The following is an 18,995-nucleotide window of genomic DNA, read 5'->3' as shown; positions in this document are numbered from 1 at the left end:
CTATCTGGAAACGCAGATATTTTCTGTGCACTGGGAACATTGAAATATGTAAGCATGCATTTTTCCTATCCAATGTTGCCATGTAGTTCCGCTGCTTTAAAAGGGTAATTACTTTGAGGCAGTGTCATGCAAACTTTTTGTGGCTTGGCATGCATGTTTGCTGGGTGCAGGTCTAGTACCAGGCGCATTGTTAGGTCTTTCCTTGGCACAAGGATGTATGTTGAATAGACACCCTTGTTTACTTGGTTTGCTGGGACGAACTCTAAGTCGTTCTTCTCCAGCAGGGCTTTTACTTCTTCCAATAATATGCGCCTCTCTTCCGGTGTCATTTTCTTGAGGTTTGGCAGGTGGTTGGGTGAGTAGCTTTTTTAGAAGGTCTATACAATATCCGCCCGCAACATTGGGCAACATTCACTTGTCTGACATGATCTCCTCCCATGCGTGGGTGAATTGTGACCTCCAGGTGGTTGGGTGAGTAGCTTTTTTAGAAGGTCTATACAATATCCGCCCGCAACATTGGACAACATTCACTTGTCTGACATGATCTCCTCCCATGCGTGGGTGAATTGTGACCTCCTACTGAAGTGGCATGGGAGGGGACCTGGAGCGGGGCGTCATTGTTTAGGTGGAGTGGATCCTCTGGTTGAGGAGGCTCTACCTCTGCTGCTGGACCTTTCACAGCCTCTTTAAAAATTCGATGAGGATTGTCCCTGTGAGTTGCCCCAGAATGATGATTGGTTACCTGGCTGTAACCAGGGGAGCGTAAAGTGCCCTGCCCACGAAACCTTCTTGCGTTGGAAGAACCCCTCTGCAGAAACGGCTTGTTAGACAGCTGCCCAAAAGGTTTTAGGGCGTCATACTCTTCTTTGGCGCTTTTAAGGGCATCCTCAACCGCTTTACCGAACAGGGAATTGGGTTCAATGGCATGTTGAGTAACGTAGCCTGTGTTTCAAGTTTAAAACCTGATTGTCTAAGCCAGATGTGATGTTTAATGAGCGGGCTTTCGGCTATGATACGGCTGGCGTGGTCTGCGGCATCCAGGTTGTTCTTTAGGATGCAGTTGGCTACCTATTTGCCTTCCGTTGATTTTAGGGGCTCTGGGACTGTTTCAATTTGTAGCAGCAGGTTATCCCACTAGTGGCAACTGTAGCTAGCCAAAAGGGTGTATTGGTGGCTATCTTAGTCGGATAGGCCGCCAAGGAAGTCACTTTCCTACCAAAAGTCCACATCTTTTCTTAAACTGGTGAGGCCTCTGCAGAGGCTAGAGGTGTGCATGCCCTTTTCCTAGTTGTGCTAACCACAGGGGAGTCGGGTTTCAGCTGAACCCTGATGTATAGAGGGTCGGTAGAGGCCGGTCTGAACACCTTCTCGATGAAGGGATGGACTGCTTGAGTAAGGTTTGGTATTAGGAAAGCGGGTTGAATGTGTCTCTGAAGGTAGTGGATTGCAGTAGGGGAATTAATTTTGTTGCGGGCCTCTTATCTCCAAGAATGTCCTCCAAAAAATTCTTCTCAGCTTGGGCCTCCTGGGTGTCTATGTTGAAATATTCTACAGCCTAGAGGAGCAGCTCATTGTATTGGAGCTGGTTGTCGACTGGTGGGTCAGCCACCGGTTGATCTTGATGGCCAGGTCAATGGATGACGTAGACATTGTCATCGTAATAGTATTGTTCTTGGTCACCCTGGTCCTGATCATACTGGTCACCTTGAGAGCTAGGGTCAAGTGAACATGCAGTGTCTACAAAGGGGGGGGGTTTGGGAAGCCGAGCGGTAGTCTGGCTCTGGGTAGAGGTGCTGGGCTGAAAAGTGTCCAGGCGTGCCTTCCTGGCTGCTGGTTCATCCCTATCTACCATTGTGTGAGATGGGCCCTGAAGGTTAAACAGTTCTGCAGGGTGCAGTCCATAATGTCTACAAAAGAGGACATCTCACTCCGATGACCTTGTGAATTCTGAAATATGAGAGTTCTGTAAGGGTGTAGGCTCCTTATGGTACATGGTCCCTGAAAGAATGTCTGAGGGTGTAGCGTCGTCCTTAGATTTAGAGGGGCCACTATCTCAGGAAGTCGAGGGCTTAGACGGTAGAGACATTGAATGTATAGTGGATTTCAACGTCTTGAATTTTAAAAGAGGGCCCGTGATGTGTTTTTTACTGAGTTCTCTCATTTTCGAGGTAGTGGAAGAGGCCGTCAAAGTGCCTTTCGACACATGCCTCTTGGCGCATGAAAGGGTGTCTGTTTTATGCACAGTGTCAGACGCGGACTTGTGGGTCTGTTTTGGAAGTCTGCTAGGGATGTTTTTGAGGACCTTTCTTTTGACAGCGCGTGGCTTTCATCGGCCGACAGTGTGGTCGACAGTCAACCATGGGATATGTGCTTTGTGTGGCGTGAAGTGTGCGTGCTTGAGTCGCCGGGTGTAGCCTCCGTAACAGCACTACAGGCCTGCTTAATGTAGTCACGGGCTCGCAAGTGGGATTTGGGTGAATCTCATTCGCCCTCAGCATCACTTAGGACACCAAGGCTGCCATTACTGGTAGCTCCCTCCATGTCAATGGAGGCTTCTGCCTGCATAGCGTGGGCGGCCCATCGTTTTGTTATGCGGTCCTTTAATGTCTTCGGTCCAAAGAGCTTGAAAGATTTACAGTTCTTCTTCGGGGCGATCCCGTGGGAGACAGTGGTTACATACCCTGTGTGTGTCTACCCAGGGGGTACTTCCTATTGCAGGACAGGCAAAACTTCAAAAGGTGTCTTTACCATGATTAGTGGAAATTGCAGCATTGCGAAGAAGGAAATGAGGGGAATAGATTAGCTATTTAATAAAACGAGATCAAAGTATGGCCTCCCCCTACTATCCCTACTGTGATGGGCAGAGGCCCGGTGAGGCCTGTGCATGCCGGGTCATTGTTCGGTCGTCGATGATGGCTCTGTCCATCAAACAGATGATCCTGCGGCGGGCGATACGCGATTAGTGAAAGAATAGTAAGAAAGTCTATGATAAACTTTTTCTAATGAAAGGCATCAGCCTGAAGAACTCTGCAAACTACCGTCTGACTAAGATGGCAGGAAAAAACAATCCGAGGGACTTCGACACGTAAAGGACAATGAGTACAATGGAATTCACAGTTTAAAAAACAAACCATGTAATATGCTGCAACTACTTCTAGATGTCAGCATATACATAGCATGTGATCAACCTATGTGGATCTACCTATGTGATCGCCTAGCTACCCCTGGGTTCAGTCGCTATATAAGCAAATAAACTAAACTAAGCTACACAAGTATACATAGTCAAAGAAAAAAACGTTGCACTAATAAAAACCTATAAAATTCTGTGAAAAAACATTAAAGAGACGTTATGGTTACAAATAAAACCGAAACCCCCCCAGAAATTCACCACTTGTGGTAAGCTAAGCAACCATAACTCGCCCCACTACCGTACACTGCTAAGACTAACACCCATGACATCAAAAATGTTTTGCAACGCATACTGATGTGCGTCGTTATCAGCAGCACATGCAAGTCATGCTTCTATTGCCATGAGCTTGACAATGACCCCAGAGCCACCAAATAACTCCAGTTATCCTCTGCACCTACGCTGAATCTTAGTTCAGTGTCCACTATATCCTAATGTGACCAATGGCCAGTGGTCATGGCTTGCAGCCATGGCCAGTCTCCACAATCCATGGGGGATGGGCTTCGGCCATTCCATATTCCCCAATGGGCAAATCAGAGTAGGCAGCAAAGTTATATCACTATTTTTTGTACCTACTTTTTGACACTTTCAAAAAAGTAAAACAGGACAGATTTTCAAAAGCATGCTTTCAGGTCCTTGCTGATTCTCCTCACGCAGGTTTGTTGTAATCCAGTCAAGCACTTCAGGCTGGAGGCGCAAGCAGAAAATGTTTTCTCATTCAAACCCCGGGCTTCGGCCATGAAATGGTCCTTGCTCAGGTCTAGGTCCATTACCCAGACACCAAAGTTGTAGCAACATTTTTTGTACTTGCATTATGACACTTTCAAAATAGTAAAACACAGGACAGATTTGCAAAACCGTGCTTTGAGGTCCTTGCTGATGCTCCTCGCAAATGTTTCCTGCAATCCTGCTCAGCAATTTGGGCTGTAGCCACAAGCAGAATTTTCTTTCCCATTCAAACCTATCCAGAGTTCAAAAACTTTACCACATAGCTGGTCCCTGGTGGCAAACCACACTTATTACCATTGCCGGTTCCTCGTGGTCCTGGCCAGTAGCCAGATTGTCCAGGTCATCGCCTTTGACCATGGCCACAGGCTATACCTCAGTCACCAAAGGTATATCACTATTTTTCGTACCAACATTACGAAACTACTCAAAAAATAAAACATGGACACATTTGCAAAAACATGCTAACAGGTTCTGCCAATGCTCTTTGCTTGGGTTTGCGGCAATTCCGTTCATGATTTATTTTTCGAAAATTGTCAAAATATACTTACAAAAACAGTCCAATAACTTAGCCCCCACTTAAATTCCATTCAGAATTTGCACATTCAAAGTTGGTTTATACTTTGTGAAGATTAGTCACACGGCAACAGAGTTATAAGCAAAAATGTTGAGACCCCGCCTCTAATTTTGCCCCCTCTTGACAAAATCCCACCAAACTTTGCGAAACCCTTCAAATCTTGGTCTAAATTCTTTTTGCAAACATTTGTCCAGATTCGTCAAACTGCACCACATTTATAAGACTTGCTAGGAAGAATTTTAATTTCTGTGCCAATTCCCTTTAACCTTAGAGACCCCCAGTTCTTTTGCTGGACTCCGGGTTTTTTAAATTTTACTCCTGAGTGAGTGAGACCTTTTTCTCACTCCTGTGTTTTCCTGCCTATTATTTTCAATGTTCCTTACTGTTTTATGGAGTCTGGTAAACCTTGGACTTCTTTTAATGTTCAACTACATTTTCTTGGGTGAACTACTGTTCCCAAGAATAGTAAGATGAACCCTGTCTTACCTTTACTTTATGGGTCCAGCACACACCACCCTATGTGGAGTGCTGTGGGTGAGGCGCTTTACCTAGTAATTCCTTTAACCCATTCCTCACATAACATTTTGTTACACTAACTCACTTGAATGGCTGGTGGCAGTATTTTCTTTTTTACTACCTAGTGACACATATCTACAGGCTGATACCTCAGCTATAGGCTGCACACAAGGGTGACCATTTTCCCAAAATAGTTGCGGTCTTCTTCTTTCACCATTTCTTGCTAGTTTCTTCTAGGCTTTTACTCTGTTTGCATCAGGTTTGAATCCTTTGTGTAGTGTGCCTTTGGTGTGTTTGCAAAGGTAGGAAGTGAGGGAGAGTCCCGAACCTTCCCTGTCCTTCGTCTCTAGATGTGCCTGAGTGAAACCAGTTCCTATTGACTGGCTGCCTGTCCTGGAGAACAGCCACCCTGCTGTGTGATTGACAGCCTAGGGCTGTGAATGAATGGGAACATGCATAAAAAGCGAGGGATTTGGTACTAAGAGCAGAATCGACCACTGGAGTACAGAATCCGAAGCAGACGACGAGAGAGGAAGCCAGCAGCACCCTCCATGACTGCAAAGTGTCCGGGGAAGCCCTGCAGATGTGCTAACCCTGTTTTCGAATCGACAAGGAAGACCTGTAAAGGACGACTTCCTCCCTTAGGCTGGTGGGACTGACTAGCCTAGAGACAAACTCTATTTTGGCGCAACCCTTCACTTGAAGCGACTTTCCAAGGCTGCAGAAGCCCAATACCCGGAGTATCTCGACCACTTGTGAGTGCATTGTCTTCCAAGTCCAAATCTGGTCAGATCTTCATGGGCAAACAGAGGACCCTACAGAAGCAAGAAATCTGCCCCATTTTCTTCATTTTCAAGGCACTGTGGGCCTTGGGGTATTTTATTCTTTTGCCATTTGTGGGCTTCCTACTTTTGTGAGTGCGATTTAACCCAACACCAAGTTGACCTCAACTTACCTGCATTGGCCTTATAGCTTGCGCTTTCTAAAGGCAACTCCTTTTGAGTTGCTGCGATTTCTCTTTTGAACACTGACTGTTAAGAAAACATTTCTAAGAAGAAGAGCCTCAGAACTTTGACTTTGTCCATTGCCTTTGGCTGTCCTGGCTCCCCAAAGGCCTCCTCCTGAGCCTATTGGCTTTGGCAGCCTCTTACTGTTCTTATAACCCATCAGTCTATTCTGATCTAACCTCAACTGTTCCTTTCTGAAAATCTCAATATTGCAAAGGTGATACCATATAAATGCTATACTGAACTCAAATGACATCACCTCCGGGTGCTGGAAAATGTGTAACATATGAATGAATTACCTGACTTGCTTTATTGTTCACTTTTTGCATTGAATCCTAATTTGGGATTCATGTTACAGCTAATTACTGCTTTTTAAAGAATGCTTTAAACATCTTTGTGTGTAAATAATTTATTATAACTTTAAGTGTGTAAGTGTTTACTGGTTTCATTGCACAGCTCACATTTACCCCTCTTAGGATAAGCCTGGCTGCTCAGTCACACTACCAACTTGTGTAGTACAGGCCTATATTAAAAGGTGGGTTACCCAATACCAAGAAGATAAGTCTTGTGTGGTCCCACACCAGTTGGACTGCACTAATTCTCATCTAACAAGCATTTCAAATATTTCCCCCCCTCTAATTTTTCCTCTCTTTGCAAAACAGCACCAAACTTTGCATAACCATTCAGGGTCAGGTCTAGAATGGTATTGCAAAATTTCATGCAGTTTTATTGAGTGGCGCCAAAGATATAAGCCACCCAAAACCTGCTTTTCATCGACCCTGTAATACAGAAAAATGCATGGATTTCCCCAAACATCTGAGAGTGCGCGAACAAGGGCAATGTGTTTTTAATATGTTATTACTGCGATGTCCGCGGACTACGGGTGTTGTTCGCAAATTCAACATGGCGTCTGTTCCAAAAGGTGACGCACCTCATGTTTTTAACCGACCAATCAGCGGTCACGTTTGACTCCACGCCGCCTCCCGATTGGTCCAGATGTTCCCGCAGGCCGGACCCAGATGATATACATTTTTGTTGACATACTTTTTGTCCATTTACACCAAATGTACACAAGCATGCTTTCGGACCAAGCCGCTGCTCCTGGCTCCTGGCTGCTCCTGGTGCAAATTTGGTAAAATCCGTCCAGTGGTTTGGGCTGGTGGCACCAGCAACATTTATTTTCTATTGAGTCTGAGGATTTCCACACATTTTGGGACACCTCTTATAAGTTTTTCCCCCTGGACAAAACAGCACCAAACTTGGCAAAACCATTCCGAGGGGGCCATATACTTTTTTGCAAAGTTTGGCGAGTATTCATCCAGGGGTGTGGTTAACAAAGTTAAAAGCCACCCAAAAAGGGCTCTTTCTAGGAGTTGAGCGACAACCATAACTGCAGCGACACTACTGCAGGCCCTGTAATATACATGACGCGAAATGACATTGGGGCCAATCGTCGTGTCTGGGTTCAGAGTGAAGCAGATGCAGAGCTGGTTGCACACCCTGGGGGTTAACCATTTCAATTCTCTGTGGACAGCTGTCAATTTAAATTTAGAATACTAGTTTAGAGAGACAATGGATGTACAGCAATAATCAATAAGCCATTACAAAGCACAATGCCCACCATTTCCTTATTTGCTCTTGTTACTTATATATGGAAGCATCAGACTGCACAAGCTCTATAATCAATATCTGAAAGTAAAGCACCTGGTACTGATGGACATTTGAAACTGGGCAATAAGTGGCCTATATGAAGCAGGTTTCCTTGAGCGTTAATCTATCTTCTTTCCCCCTCTCTCACAGGGTGCCCCCAAGGTTCTGTACTTGCACCCCTCTTCTCAGTTTACACTCAGTCTTTCCCAACACTGCTACACTGATGACACTCAACTCTTTATATCCTTTTCTTGCCTTTCCTCACATATCCATGCTTCCATTTCAACCAGTCTGTTGGCCATTCAATCCTGGATAGCCTAACATTACTTGGCACTCACTCCCTCCAGAACAGAGATCCTATATTTTCCTGCCTAATCTATACCCCCACTTCACCCCTCCCCATTTCTATTTCTTTTCCTCCCTCTCTCCTACCTCTTTCTTTTAGTCATTATAATCTTGGCATTCAATTGGACGCTTTGCTTTCCTTCTCATATATCCTCTCTTCTTCTTCCTGTCCAGCCCACCTTTCTAATATTCGCAAGAAAATCCTTCTCACCTTCAATGCTACCAAACTTCTAATTTCTTCACTCAACTCATCTATTGTTCGTCCACGATTTCTGGTCTCCCCGTCTCACACTATCTACAATCTCCCATTTGTCTCTTGCTTTCTCTGTCTCTGAGATTCCATCTCCCCTGCCCTTCCCTCTCTCCGCTGGCTCCCTTTTCACACCCAACTGAAGTTTAATTTCACATGTCTGGGTTTCAAATCTCTACATAATTTCGCACCTCCTTATCTCTCTTTGCTGCTCTCCTACTCCCTGTCGCACTCTCTGCGCTCGCAAACTCTTTCTTCCATTTCTTCTCTGCCCGCCCGGCTTTCCGCTCCTTTACTCTTTTAGCCCCTCTCCATTGGAACATGCTCCCACTGGTTCTTCACTCCATTACTTCCTACCGTCTATTTCGAAATCGCCTTAAAGAACATATTTGATGTACTGTTTTTATTGTCAAGTGCTTTGGTGTAAAGCACCATCTAAATACAAATAAAATACAAAGACAAAATTTGGCAGTTCATGATAATAGGTTTTCAACCTTTCATCCTACAAAGATGGAAAAACCAAGGACCTGTTCGAATGAAGATCAATATATTTCTGCACCAATTGGTTCCTCTGAAGAAAAGTTGTGCCCGTTTATGGCTGTGCTGAAAGAATAGTAAGCAGGCTCACAATGGTTGGCTCCATTCTCTGGAATTCCTGGCCTGAAGACACTGCACTTCTTAATATTTAGGGGAAATCATTAATGTTTGGCCTTTCCCAAATTCACAGGAGATTGCTGGCTGGCCTGTGGATTCGGTCGTCACTTCCGGAGCAGGTTAGCCTGTAAAGCCATCAATCATTCAAGTTTGTACAAATGGCACCAATAGGGGATTTGGATAAAAACACTTCATATGTGTGCATATTTATTATTAAAACCAAGGCCGGTCAAAAACAGAACAGGCAACAGAAACGTACAGGTTAGGCAGGTGGAAAGTAGGGGTCAAAACAAGACCACAAATCCATGTTGCAAAGAAAAGCTAAACCTAACAGGTGTGCACTTCCTATTTTAGCAATGGGTGGTCATGTGGGAATGGAGTTTGAAGTGTTGGCATTATGTGGGTGAGGGGCCAGCTAAGCGTGTAGTGGAATTGTGTAGTTGTGGGTGAGTCCCTGCTACAACAGAACTTCATGCCATTCGCAGCAAAGTGTACTGAAAGGGTCCTGTCTTAACCTCCCCTTCTGCCACTCCTGGTAGAGACATGCTACAGCATCACTGGATGTCAATTTCAGTAAGTTGTGTAAGAGTGCTAGAACATCACTCTTGGACAAGATCTACAAAACGGCTGCCATTGTACTTACATTTATTTTGCCCAAGGCGCTAATCTCTTATATGAGACTGAAAGCATATTCAGACAGGAGCGGGCGAGGAAGAGTCTCAATTTAGGGTTTAACGCTTTTGAAATATGGCCTTTGCTTTTGTATTTTCTACTGGTCAGTATGTACTTACATTGAGTGCTATTAATGTCACAAATTGCATCCATCCCCATATGATCGGGGTGGTGTGACTTGTCACATTGCACTTGACCATATGCGATTATTCTTGCTTACCTGCCGGATGGATGGGGAGGGTTACTGACTGGGTTTCAATAGAACACTCCAGAGTCCAGGATTTGCAATTCATTGTCCAGTCGAGTGCGGACAATTATTAGGCACACAGACTTATCAGGGCAATGCTTGGTCAGAGAACATACGTCATGGAACGAAGCCTCAAGCAGGCCCTGAGGGGAAGGAAGAGATCACAGCGAGGACAGGAATGGGTTTCCCATTGATAATGGGATGCAGACAGCTGTAGGGAAATGTTCTGCCAATGGAATCCTGCTTTTTTCCAAGAGCCCCGCTTCCACTGGGAGGTGGGAACCTAGAACTGGTTAAGTAGCTTATAATATTACACATTTTCAATGGACTGCCCTCACCCTCCCCCCAAAGTGATCATACAGCTCTGGGCGCAGATCTAGGCTTTGTTGAACTAAAGGTTAATTTGGCATATACAATTCGCTTCAGAGTATGCTTATTTAGTTGGAATGTGGCCTTCAAAAGCCAGAACAAGACTGCTTCTACAGGTAACTAGCCTTTGATAGGACACTGGTGGAATCATGTAAATGATCCTATGTACCTAGGGTATAGCAAGGTAAAGAAGCAAACCTATTCTTAGTCATTGGGGGCACAAAGGGAATGACCTGCTAATATGACAAGTTAAGGCGCTATAGCCATGCAAGCTAGTGCAATCCTAGTCAATGGCTCACTGGTGAAAACCCATCCTTCAAGGGTACACTGAGCACATGGGGGCCCCAAACCTCTGGTGCTATGAATGTGTCATGACATTGGGGGTATTTAGAAGTCAGCATGTATGCCTTGAGTAATGTGTTCTGTATATAACATGGCTTCCTATTCTTGGGGTAAATTTATACAATGTCTCTTTTTAATCCCTACTCGGCCGAGTCTGTCAGCATTCTTCCCCATTCATCATCTCCTCAGGGTAGATTTTGGAAACACGTCACCTTGACTAGTAGTGGGATTCTCGTGTATGGCACCATAACTCGAGATGGCTCTTCCCATTTCATGTTCACTACTAAAGCTTGCAGGATTTCCTATTACCTCAGGCCCAATGAGTTGGTTTTGCAACTACAAGTATTGCAGTCTACGTGTAGACCGAAAGCCAAGGGGGTTCCAGATACCTCCCTTGAGGTTGGTTTTCCATCATACAAACTTGGAAAGGTAGGATCCCAAAAGGATGATGAACATGTACCACAAGGTGAACTACAGCCTACCAGAGCACCAGAAAAAAAATAACAAGGGGGGGTGGGGAAGAAAGGAGTAACATTAACCAAAACAAGTTCTATTCCACAAGCACTATCTTAAATACATGATGCTTTAGTGTCACAGAACTCTACATCCAACTATACAGACTGATCGACAAAACATTTTATATATGCACTGGTTCCAGAGACTCCAGGCACATCCTATTTGAAGACAAGATTCACCTGCAAACTATTTACCATCAGCAGTGCAATAGAATGATTCAATGCCTAGGTTCAAGTATGCCAGGTCATGGTACATCAGGGGTGAAGATTCCTTAACTGACACTGTTCACTATTTCAAGGAGACTCAATCTACAGTGGTACTACATAGGGTTTGTCGCAGTAAACAGCAAAGTATGTCAATGCACGGGGGAGATTTCAAGGAAAACAAACAATCTATTGTTTTAAACTGTGATTACAACATAAGCATGGCTTAACGAATGAGCTCAAAATGTTAGTAGTTCCAAGCCCATCATCTTTTCATTGAAGTCACATAGATGGCAAGTAGCCCCATGTCAGGTGCAACTCCTTAAGTCAGTTCGGCTTTCCAGCCAGCCTCCCTTTGTATGGTTGGGCATATGGGACCTACTTACAATAGAAAGCAAAATGCAAAGTGTGGTTGGCTGAAAAGCTAGGCCTGGCGGTAGGGGGTCAATCATAAGACGGGACACTTAGCGCCGATAGACTCAGCATCTTGTCGAGAATCTAAACACTTATTGTAGAGCAACTGATTTGAATGTTTCTTCTGAATTGGCTAACTTGTGTCCAAAAACAGTTGTGAAACAGGCTGCTCTTAAAGTCATCAAACATGACAGGACAACTTCAAAGCTTTCTCTTGGGTAGAAGACAACCACTTGAAAGAATCTTCCGTTGGAGTAGCAGCAGCAATGAAGGCAAGGGTGGGAGAAGAAGCCTGGTCCATACCTTCCTTCCGGTATCTCATTGTGTTAACTGCATCAGTACTGTTCAGTATCCCCTACTTCTGGATAACAGCAAGAACCAGGAATCTTACAGAAGATCACTCCTGCTCACCTTTCTCCTATTTAGTAACACTAATTCTACATACTGGGTGACCACACATCCTTCAGTTTAGGAGTGGATTCTACCTAACTGCATTGTGAGTGCACTTTCTTAACCATCCCAAAATCATGCTAACTTCCTCTTCATAAAACCAGTTGGAACTCATTCAAACTCTGGCCCAAACTTGGTTAGACATGGTGGTACTTTTGTTCACATTTTCCAGTTAAAAGGTAGATTTAAAAAAAAAAGGCGCATTAAAAACCTACTTTTAGATTAGAACACAAAGTTAATACTATTGTTGGCATCAGCTAAACAAAGGGGCCGGCGGAGTATTGTTCCACCATGGAGCATGCTTGGCAGAAAAAGTCCAACAATGATTCAAACCTCAGATTCCTTAAATGTTTAGCTGACTTCAAGACAGATTAAGCAGCACCGTTGGCTGCTCAAAGATAAAATCACAATGTATTACCTTAAAAAATAAAAAAGATCTAAAACTAGGGATCTGATAATTTCAGCAATACGTATACCAGTCAGTTCTATGAGCATATCGTCAAAGCATTGCATGAACGCTTACTGTACACAGAGGAGTTGCAGGAAGTCCACTCTGTGACATGCAAACACCCACTGGAAAAGATCCAGAGTGGTTTCCATTAAGGTGCAACCTCTACTACAATCCTTTGCAAATTGAGGCAACTAGGGTGTGGGTACCAGGTTACCGATTCATGACAGGTGGGTGCTGAATGGCTAGCAAGTTTTCTGTAAAATCAAGATGAGTGAGGCACACTACTCTAGGCTTCCTTCAATCAGGCATGTCCCTTTAAATGGCCAAAAGGCGATGTGGAGTGAAGGGGCACAAGAGTTCCGTCCCAAGACCAGACATTTTGAGAAAGCTCTCGTATGAGGTATTCGCGGTCCAAACCCTTCTCCAAAGTGAGATGTCCATTAAGGGCTTAGTACCCAGAATGTTTTAGGAATGTTCAAGTGTTTGGAGGGGACATCATCTCCAGGATAAGATGTCCTCAATGCACTCAGCCTCCAGTGTCCACAAGTGGCATGGTGTGGCACCTCCAGGATTACCATCTAGGAAGAGCTCTGTCTCCTTAGCTGCAGTACTGGGGAGGGCATAATCTCCAGGACCAGATATTTCGAAGGGATACTGCCAGCAAAGTTGGGAGTGGGTTCCTGCAGGAATAGAAGCCAGCAAGAGTCAGACCTTGCAGATCAGTTGATTAAAAGTGCATCGTCGTCAATGGAAGATCTGCAAAGTAGAAACCAGAAGGAAGATACTTAAAGCAGCAGAAGACCAACATCAAAAGTAATTGTCTTTAACAGATATTCCATACTATCACAGTGTAATTTTCCATCCTCCCAGAACCACCTAAAATCTCCCCCAATGTACAACACTTAAAGACACATTAAGTACTTCCTTGCTGTGAGTACTGAGTAGCGATGGTTGGTTTAGTTAACAGACCACAAGAATGTACACAATCAGGGACACACTGGTGTGGTATGAGGTTGCATGTAGCAAAAAAATGAAGCTGTGCATATCATTCAAAGAAAAACTAGGAGAGAACATATTACTAGCAGTTAACAAGATCTGCAATGGCTCCCGGTCATTGCATGTGTACAGCTCAAGGTGCTGCACTTGTTCACAGGTGCATTCATGGAAACATGGTGTCGTCTTACGAGCGTACAAGAAGGCTCCAATCATCGACACAAAAATCCAAGCTTCAAGCGGGCTAATGACCTAGGAAGATCATTCCCGGTCACTTCAGCCAAGATATGGAACTCCCTCCCCTTAGATCTGAGGCAACAAAAGTACAAAAAGTTCAGCCGATAGCTACAAATTCTACTCTGAGTGAAGTGACTTTTTTATGCAGAGGTCTAGTTAAACTGTCTGTCCCGTCTCTTTGTTTTATTCCTGTGTTTAAGTTTCGGCGCCTCGATGCATGCAAGTTTCAGACGCAATATAAATAAATAAATAATTATTAGGATTTACACTATGCACCATTGGAATTTGGATAATCTCCAGGCACTCTAATGGTTTTAAAAGAGTGGATTGGTTTGTGGTGGAGGGGGGTTGAGCGAATATGCAAGATGCTTTGCTCTCATGCTGATGCATGCAGACTGAAAGTACCAGAGACCTTCATGCACGTGTGCTGTTATGAGTTTTGTGTCAAGAACACAGGCATTTGGGTGCTAAAAGGAGACCTTCCATGTCCATACAATACATTGCCAGGTGTGGGGTATATAAGTTGCTAGCTGATACACCCAGCATTGGCCAGACGTTCATTCCCTCATAGATACAGGTAACAGTGCAAACTTTGGTGCAGATTGGTGAATCTGAGTGGAAATATATAAGAAACAATGCTTTGCCAAGCCACAAACAATTTTTGACTTTTGCTGAAATCCATGCAAAAGGGTGGGGTTTCCAAATACAATGTAGCTGGTAATGTCTGGAGGGTCCTAGCAGGTGACTGTTGTGCAGATTGGTGAAATGGTGTGGAACTGTATAGGGAACATATGCAAAGCCACATATATATATATATATATATATATATATATATACACACACACACACACACACACCCCCTCCCCCCCCCCCCGCGGTAGCAGCCATGTAGTTATGGCTAAGTTGCAAAACCCACAGGAAAAGCACTTTTTGGGCGGCTTATAACTTCACTCCCCCTGGACGAATTCTCAACAAACCTTGCACAAAAAGTATATGGCCAATTCTGGATTTGTTTGCAAAGTTTGGTGAGGTTTGGTCCAGGAAGGGCAAAGTTATAGGGGGTTCACAAAATGTCTTTTTTTCCCCATAGACTGAACTGGAGAAAAAATGTCTGTCGCATTACAGCCCAAACCGTTGGACAGATTTTCACCAAATTTGCGGCAGGAGCAGCAGCTTGGCCCCGAAAGCGTGCTTTTGTGAATTTGGTGAAAATCCATCCAGTAGCTTTTTTAAAATGACCAAAAAGTAGGTCTAAAAAAATTAGAGATATCTATGTCCGCTCCAAGGACACACTTCCCTGTTCGCTCCGTGAACAGGACACTGATTGGCTAATCGGCTTGCGTCATGTCCGCGGACACGCAACGTGTTCGCTGACTGGTTGGAGTGAAGAGTGAGGTGCGTCCGATTTTTTGGAAATGCTCGCCATCTTGGATTCGATTAAAGAGACCGGTGTCCACGGACATCGCGATAAAAACATAAAAAAAACACAACATTGCACTTGTCAAACTTATCAAATAATATCTGGGATGGTGAGGGGTGATGAGTATGGGATATGGCTACAAGAAGCAAAAAACAGATGTTTTTTACAGCGAAAGTCCGCGAACGGTCCAGATGTTCGCGAACAGTCCTGAGAAGTTTGCTGACACGTCAGCATTACAGGGTTTGTGAAAAGCAGTTCTTGGATGGCTTATTGGCGCTACTTAATGAAACTGCATGAAATTTTGCAATTATATTCCTGACCTGATCCCGAATGTGTTTGCAAAGTTTGGTGGGATTCTCTCAAGAGGGGGCAGAATTAGAGGGGGGGGTTTCCAAAATATTGTAAAGGCTAATAAATGTGGTGCCATTTGACAAATCTACACAAAGGTTTGCAAAAAGATTATAGATTTAGAGATAAATGTTTTTGTAAAGTCTGAATGGATTTTGTCAAGTTTGGGCTAGGTTGTGTGACGATTGTATGTGCATACATTTGACACTTTAGAAAAAATAAAAAATGAGTGGATTTCCAGCAAACTTGTGTAAGGAGCATTGAGGAGGACCTGAAAGCATGGTTTTGCAAATGTGCCTGTGTTTTATTTTTTGACAAGTGTCATAATGTAGGTACAAATAATTGTGATATACCTTTGGTGACTGCGGTATAGCCTGTGGCAATGAGCAGTGGCCAGATTGTGCGGGTCATGGAATAAGGTCATGATCCGGACAATCTGGCTACTGGCCAAGACCACGAGGGACAAAACATGGGGTTAAATTGGCCACGTCCACCTGGGACTGGCTTTGTGGTAAAGTTATTCGAAATTGATATAGATTTGAAAAGGAAGAAAAATGTGCTTGTGGTAATATGGTCATAGAGTTCTCTTTTTGCCTTCTGCAGGCTGCCATGGAAAGCTAAGAACGGCCCTGTATGGAACCCTTCCTTCCCTTTCCATGGTGGCCGGAGGCGTCACGGTGTAGGAAGAAATAATTTTTTTAGCACCCTGGATTCCCACTTTGGGAACCTAGCGTGCTAAAGGCCTTCATCCCCCATTAGAGGGGTTGGAATGGGGGGGTTTATGGTCCAGAGACCTTGTTATCCACCCTTGCTTCGCTTGGGCGATAACAGTCCCTGTAACGGAGGATAAACGCCACAATATTCCCATTAGCGTAACACAAAATGCAAATGGCAATGCTGGAAAATCTTATTGAGTCCATGTACTGTACTGAGAAATATAAAGTAGATGGAGTTTATACATTTTTTTTTAGTTCTATTTTTTAACTGTAAAAGGTGGTTCCTAAAGGAAAATTTCTTTTACTGTTTTTGGATGTTTTTATTTTGGCAGGTAAGCTAAGAACGAAAGGTGGGGAGGGAAATGAGGGAAGAGGCACCAAACACTAATATGGAGGGTTAGGTAGATAGGGGAAAATATTGCGCGTGTGTTATTTCTATGGTAGGGGGCAGTGTTTCTCATGCTCCTTGATTACAGCAGTGGTGGTGGCTCTTGGGGAGGAGGGATAGCATTAGCTGATGCCATTTTAAGATAAGTAGCAGTTTTGATAAAAGTATGTACTGTGTACTGAATTGTTAATTAATAATGAGTAAGAATAGGTGTTGGAGCTGTGCAATGGAAATTTTGAAGTTGAAAGTTCCTAGATCAGTAGAAAATGCAGTTCTGAACTGCCCGTGAAGCACAGATCTTATTGTGAAGTGCGGACGGGTTCTCGGACACGTCATCATGCTGCGCGCCAGCGTATGGTCATGTGGCACTGTCCGGAAGGTCCGCAATGAAGTCAGATGTTCGTAGACTTCTACAGATGCAAAACTAGTTGCAATAGTTGCAAAAAGTGTATAGAAGTGTTAAAAATTATTCTAGAAGGTGGGAAATGGCAGAGTGTTAAGGTGACACTTTGTAAATTGGACAAAAATATTGCTATATTGGGTAAGTATGATATTAGTAAGTTGTAGGAAAATAGCAGGCACTGGTAATAACCCAGGAAATTCAATGAAAAAAACTTTGTTAAAGGGATGTTAAGGTTATAAGTAACACCGAAAACCCCCAGAAATTCGCCAGTTATCAACCATAACTCGCACCACCACCGTGCACTGTTAAGACTACACCCAGGAACAAAGATGACATCACAAATGTCATTGATAACATCACTGATGACATCACATGTCTGGCTCTTTTTTTTCCTTTACTGACATATCTAGACCAGTAACAGTCAGGATCTAAAAATTCAAAAAGTACTATATTTATAGACTTATAGTTCAAATATGTTCTTAAAGTAATTCACATGGGGCCTACTCACAGCATATGAAACATATACATAGGGGAAAACACAGACTTGAAAGATAGCAATGCTTTCTGTGTATGAAAATAATCAGTAAGGTTATCAACACTTTCTTATTGTTCTGCTGTTTTTTTATTACTGTACTTTCTCTGGATATGCTCATATTTGTACTCCCACTACTTTCCTTAGGGTCCAGTCATTTCATGTGATAGTTATACAGAGGGAAGTAGTAGCTTTTAAGCAGAGCAATACATTCTGTACATGAAGATAACCAGTTTGGTTATTAAGATTTTTTTTTAAACAATTTTTATTGATTTTTACAACAAACAAAACATAACCATCACACCCAACATTTTCGATACCAAGCTTCTCAGCATACATTGCGTAGTATTTATTGCTGCCTTCCCCCTCCCCCCTCTTCAACTCGAGTTTCCACCTCAGTTCTTAGGACATCTCTACTCCTAGGGTACATCCCTTCTACCGTTCTCGGACATGTCAGATTCACTGGAATCCGACAATGTAGCTACCATTTGTCTCCATGCCATCATGGGCCCCAGTTCATTATCCTCCCCTCTGATGGCTGTCTCATACCATACTAATGTCTCGGCGTCTGCCAATTTCAGGAGATCGTTCCACCATACCTCTAATCTGGGTATACTGCTTGCTTTCCAGCTCATGGCTATTCTCCTTTTGGCCAGAATGTAGGCCAAGTCCTTGAGTTTGGACACGCGTTTCAGGTTGCGTGGCCTGGTAAATCCCCCCCGAGCAGGCATGCCCACACAGATTCCACATCTAGCTTGATTCCTTTTTCATATATTCGTAACTTTATTTGTTCCCACCTCTGGGCACACCCAGAACATATGGATCATCCCGGCATCCACCGCCCCACCCTTTGGGCATTTTTGTACATTTGTACTCCCAAATCTGGCGATCTTTCGGGGGGTCATATATGCCCTTATGGGTGACATATAGCTGAATCTGCTGCAGCCTCGCGTTCCTAGATACCTTTTTATGATATCTATGGGCTCTTTCCACTGCCCGTCTTGCATAGGTGCTCCTGCTTCCTCTTCCCAGTCCCGTCTCAAGTGAAGCAACTCCTTACCTACTCTAGACATCACCAGTTCGTAAATCCGGGATATTTCGTGTCCACTCTCCGAGATATCATGCAATCAGGTTGTTCTGCTAGTGCTATTTCGGACCACGTTTCCTTCACCCGTTTGACTATTCTGGTATATGTGATGTATTGCCCCGTGTGTATTCCAGTTTCGCTCACTAATGTTTGGAAGTCCAGTGCCTCCCAATCTTGCCATACATCACCCAGGGTCACTAGGCCTACTGGATCCCAGTGTTTACGGATTCGTTTCCTCAACTGCTCATCCAACCCGTGTAGAGCCCCCCAGTGGCGCCTGCGGGGAGCATGGGGT

The 18,995-nt window shown here is 43.9% G+C and overlaps 1 protein-coding gene across 2 annotated transcripts in view; it reads right to left on the bottom strand.

Annotated features, from left to right (window-relative positions):
- Positions 1 to 9,087: 9,087 nt before the first annotated feature.
- MCOLN1 (mucolipin TRP cation channel 1) overlaps positions 9,088 to 18,995 on the bottom strand; it is a 639,103-nt gene continuing 629,195 nt past the window's right edge. For both annotated transcript variants that reach the window (XM_069603920.1, XM_069603921.1), the window contains exon 14: positions 9,088 to 13,332. In XM_069603920.1, the coding sequence (XP_069460021.1) occupies positions 13,296 to 13,332 (37 nt within the window). In that variant the 3' untranslated portion in view covers positions 9,088 to 13,295. The remainder of the gene's footprint in view (positions 13,333 to 18,995) is intronic.

This window comes from Ambystoma mexicanum, chromosome 3q (genome assembly GCF_040938575.1).
Source record: "Ambystoma mexicanum isolate Mex_15411 chromosome 3q, UKY_AmexF1_1, whole genome shotgun sequence".
Taxonomy (NCBI): Eukaryota; Metazoa; Chordata; class Amphibia; order Caudata; family Ambystomatidae; genus Ambystoma; species Ambystoma mexicanum.
The sequence above is the reverse complement of the archived record's forward strand: the minus strand, read 5'-3'. Positions and strand labels throughout refer to the sequence as shown.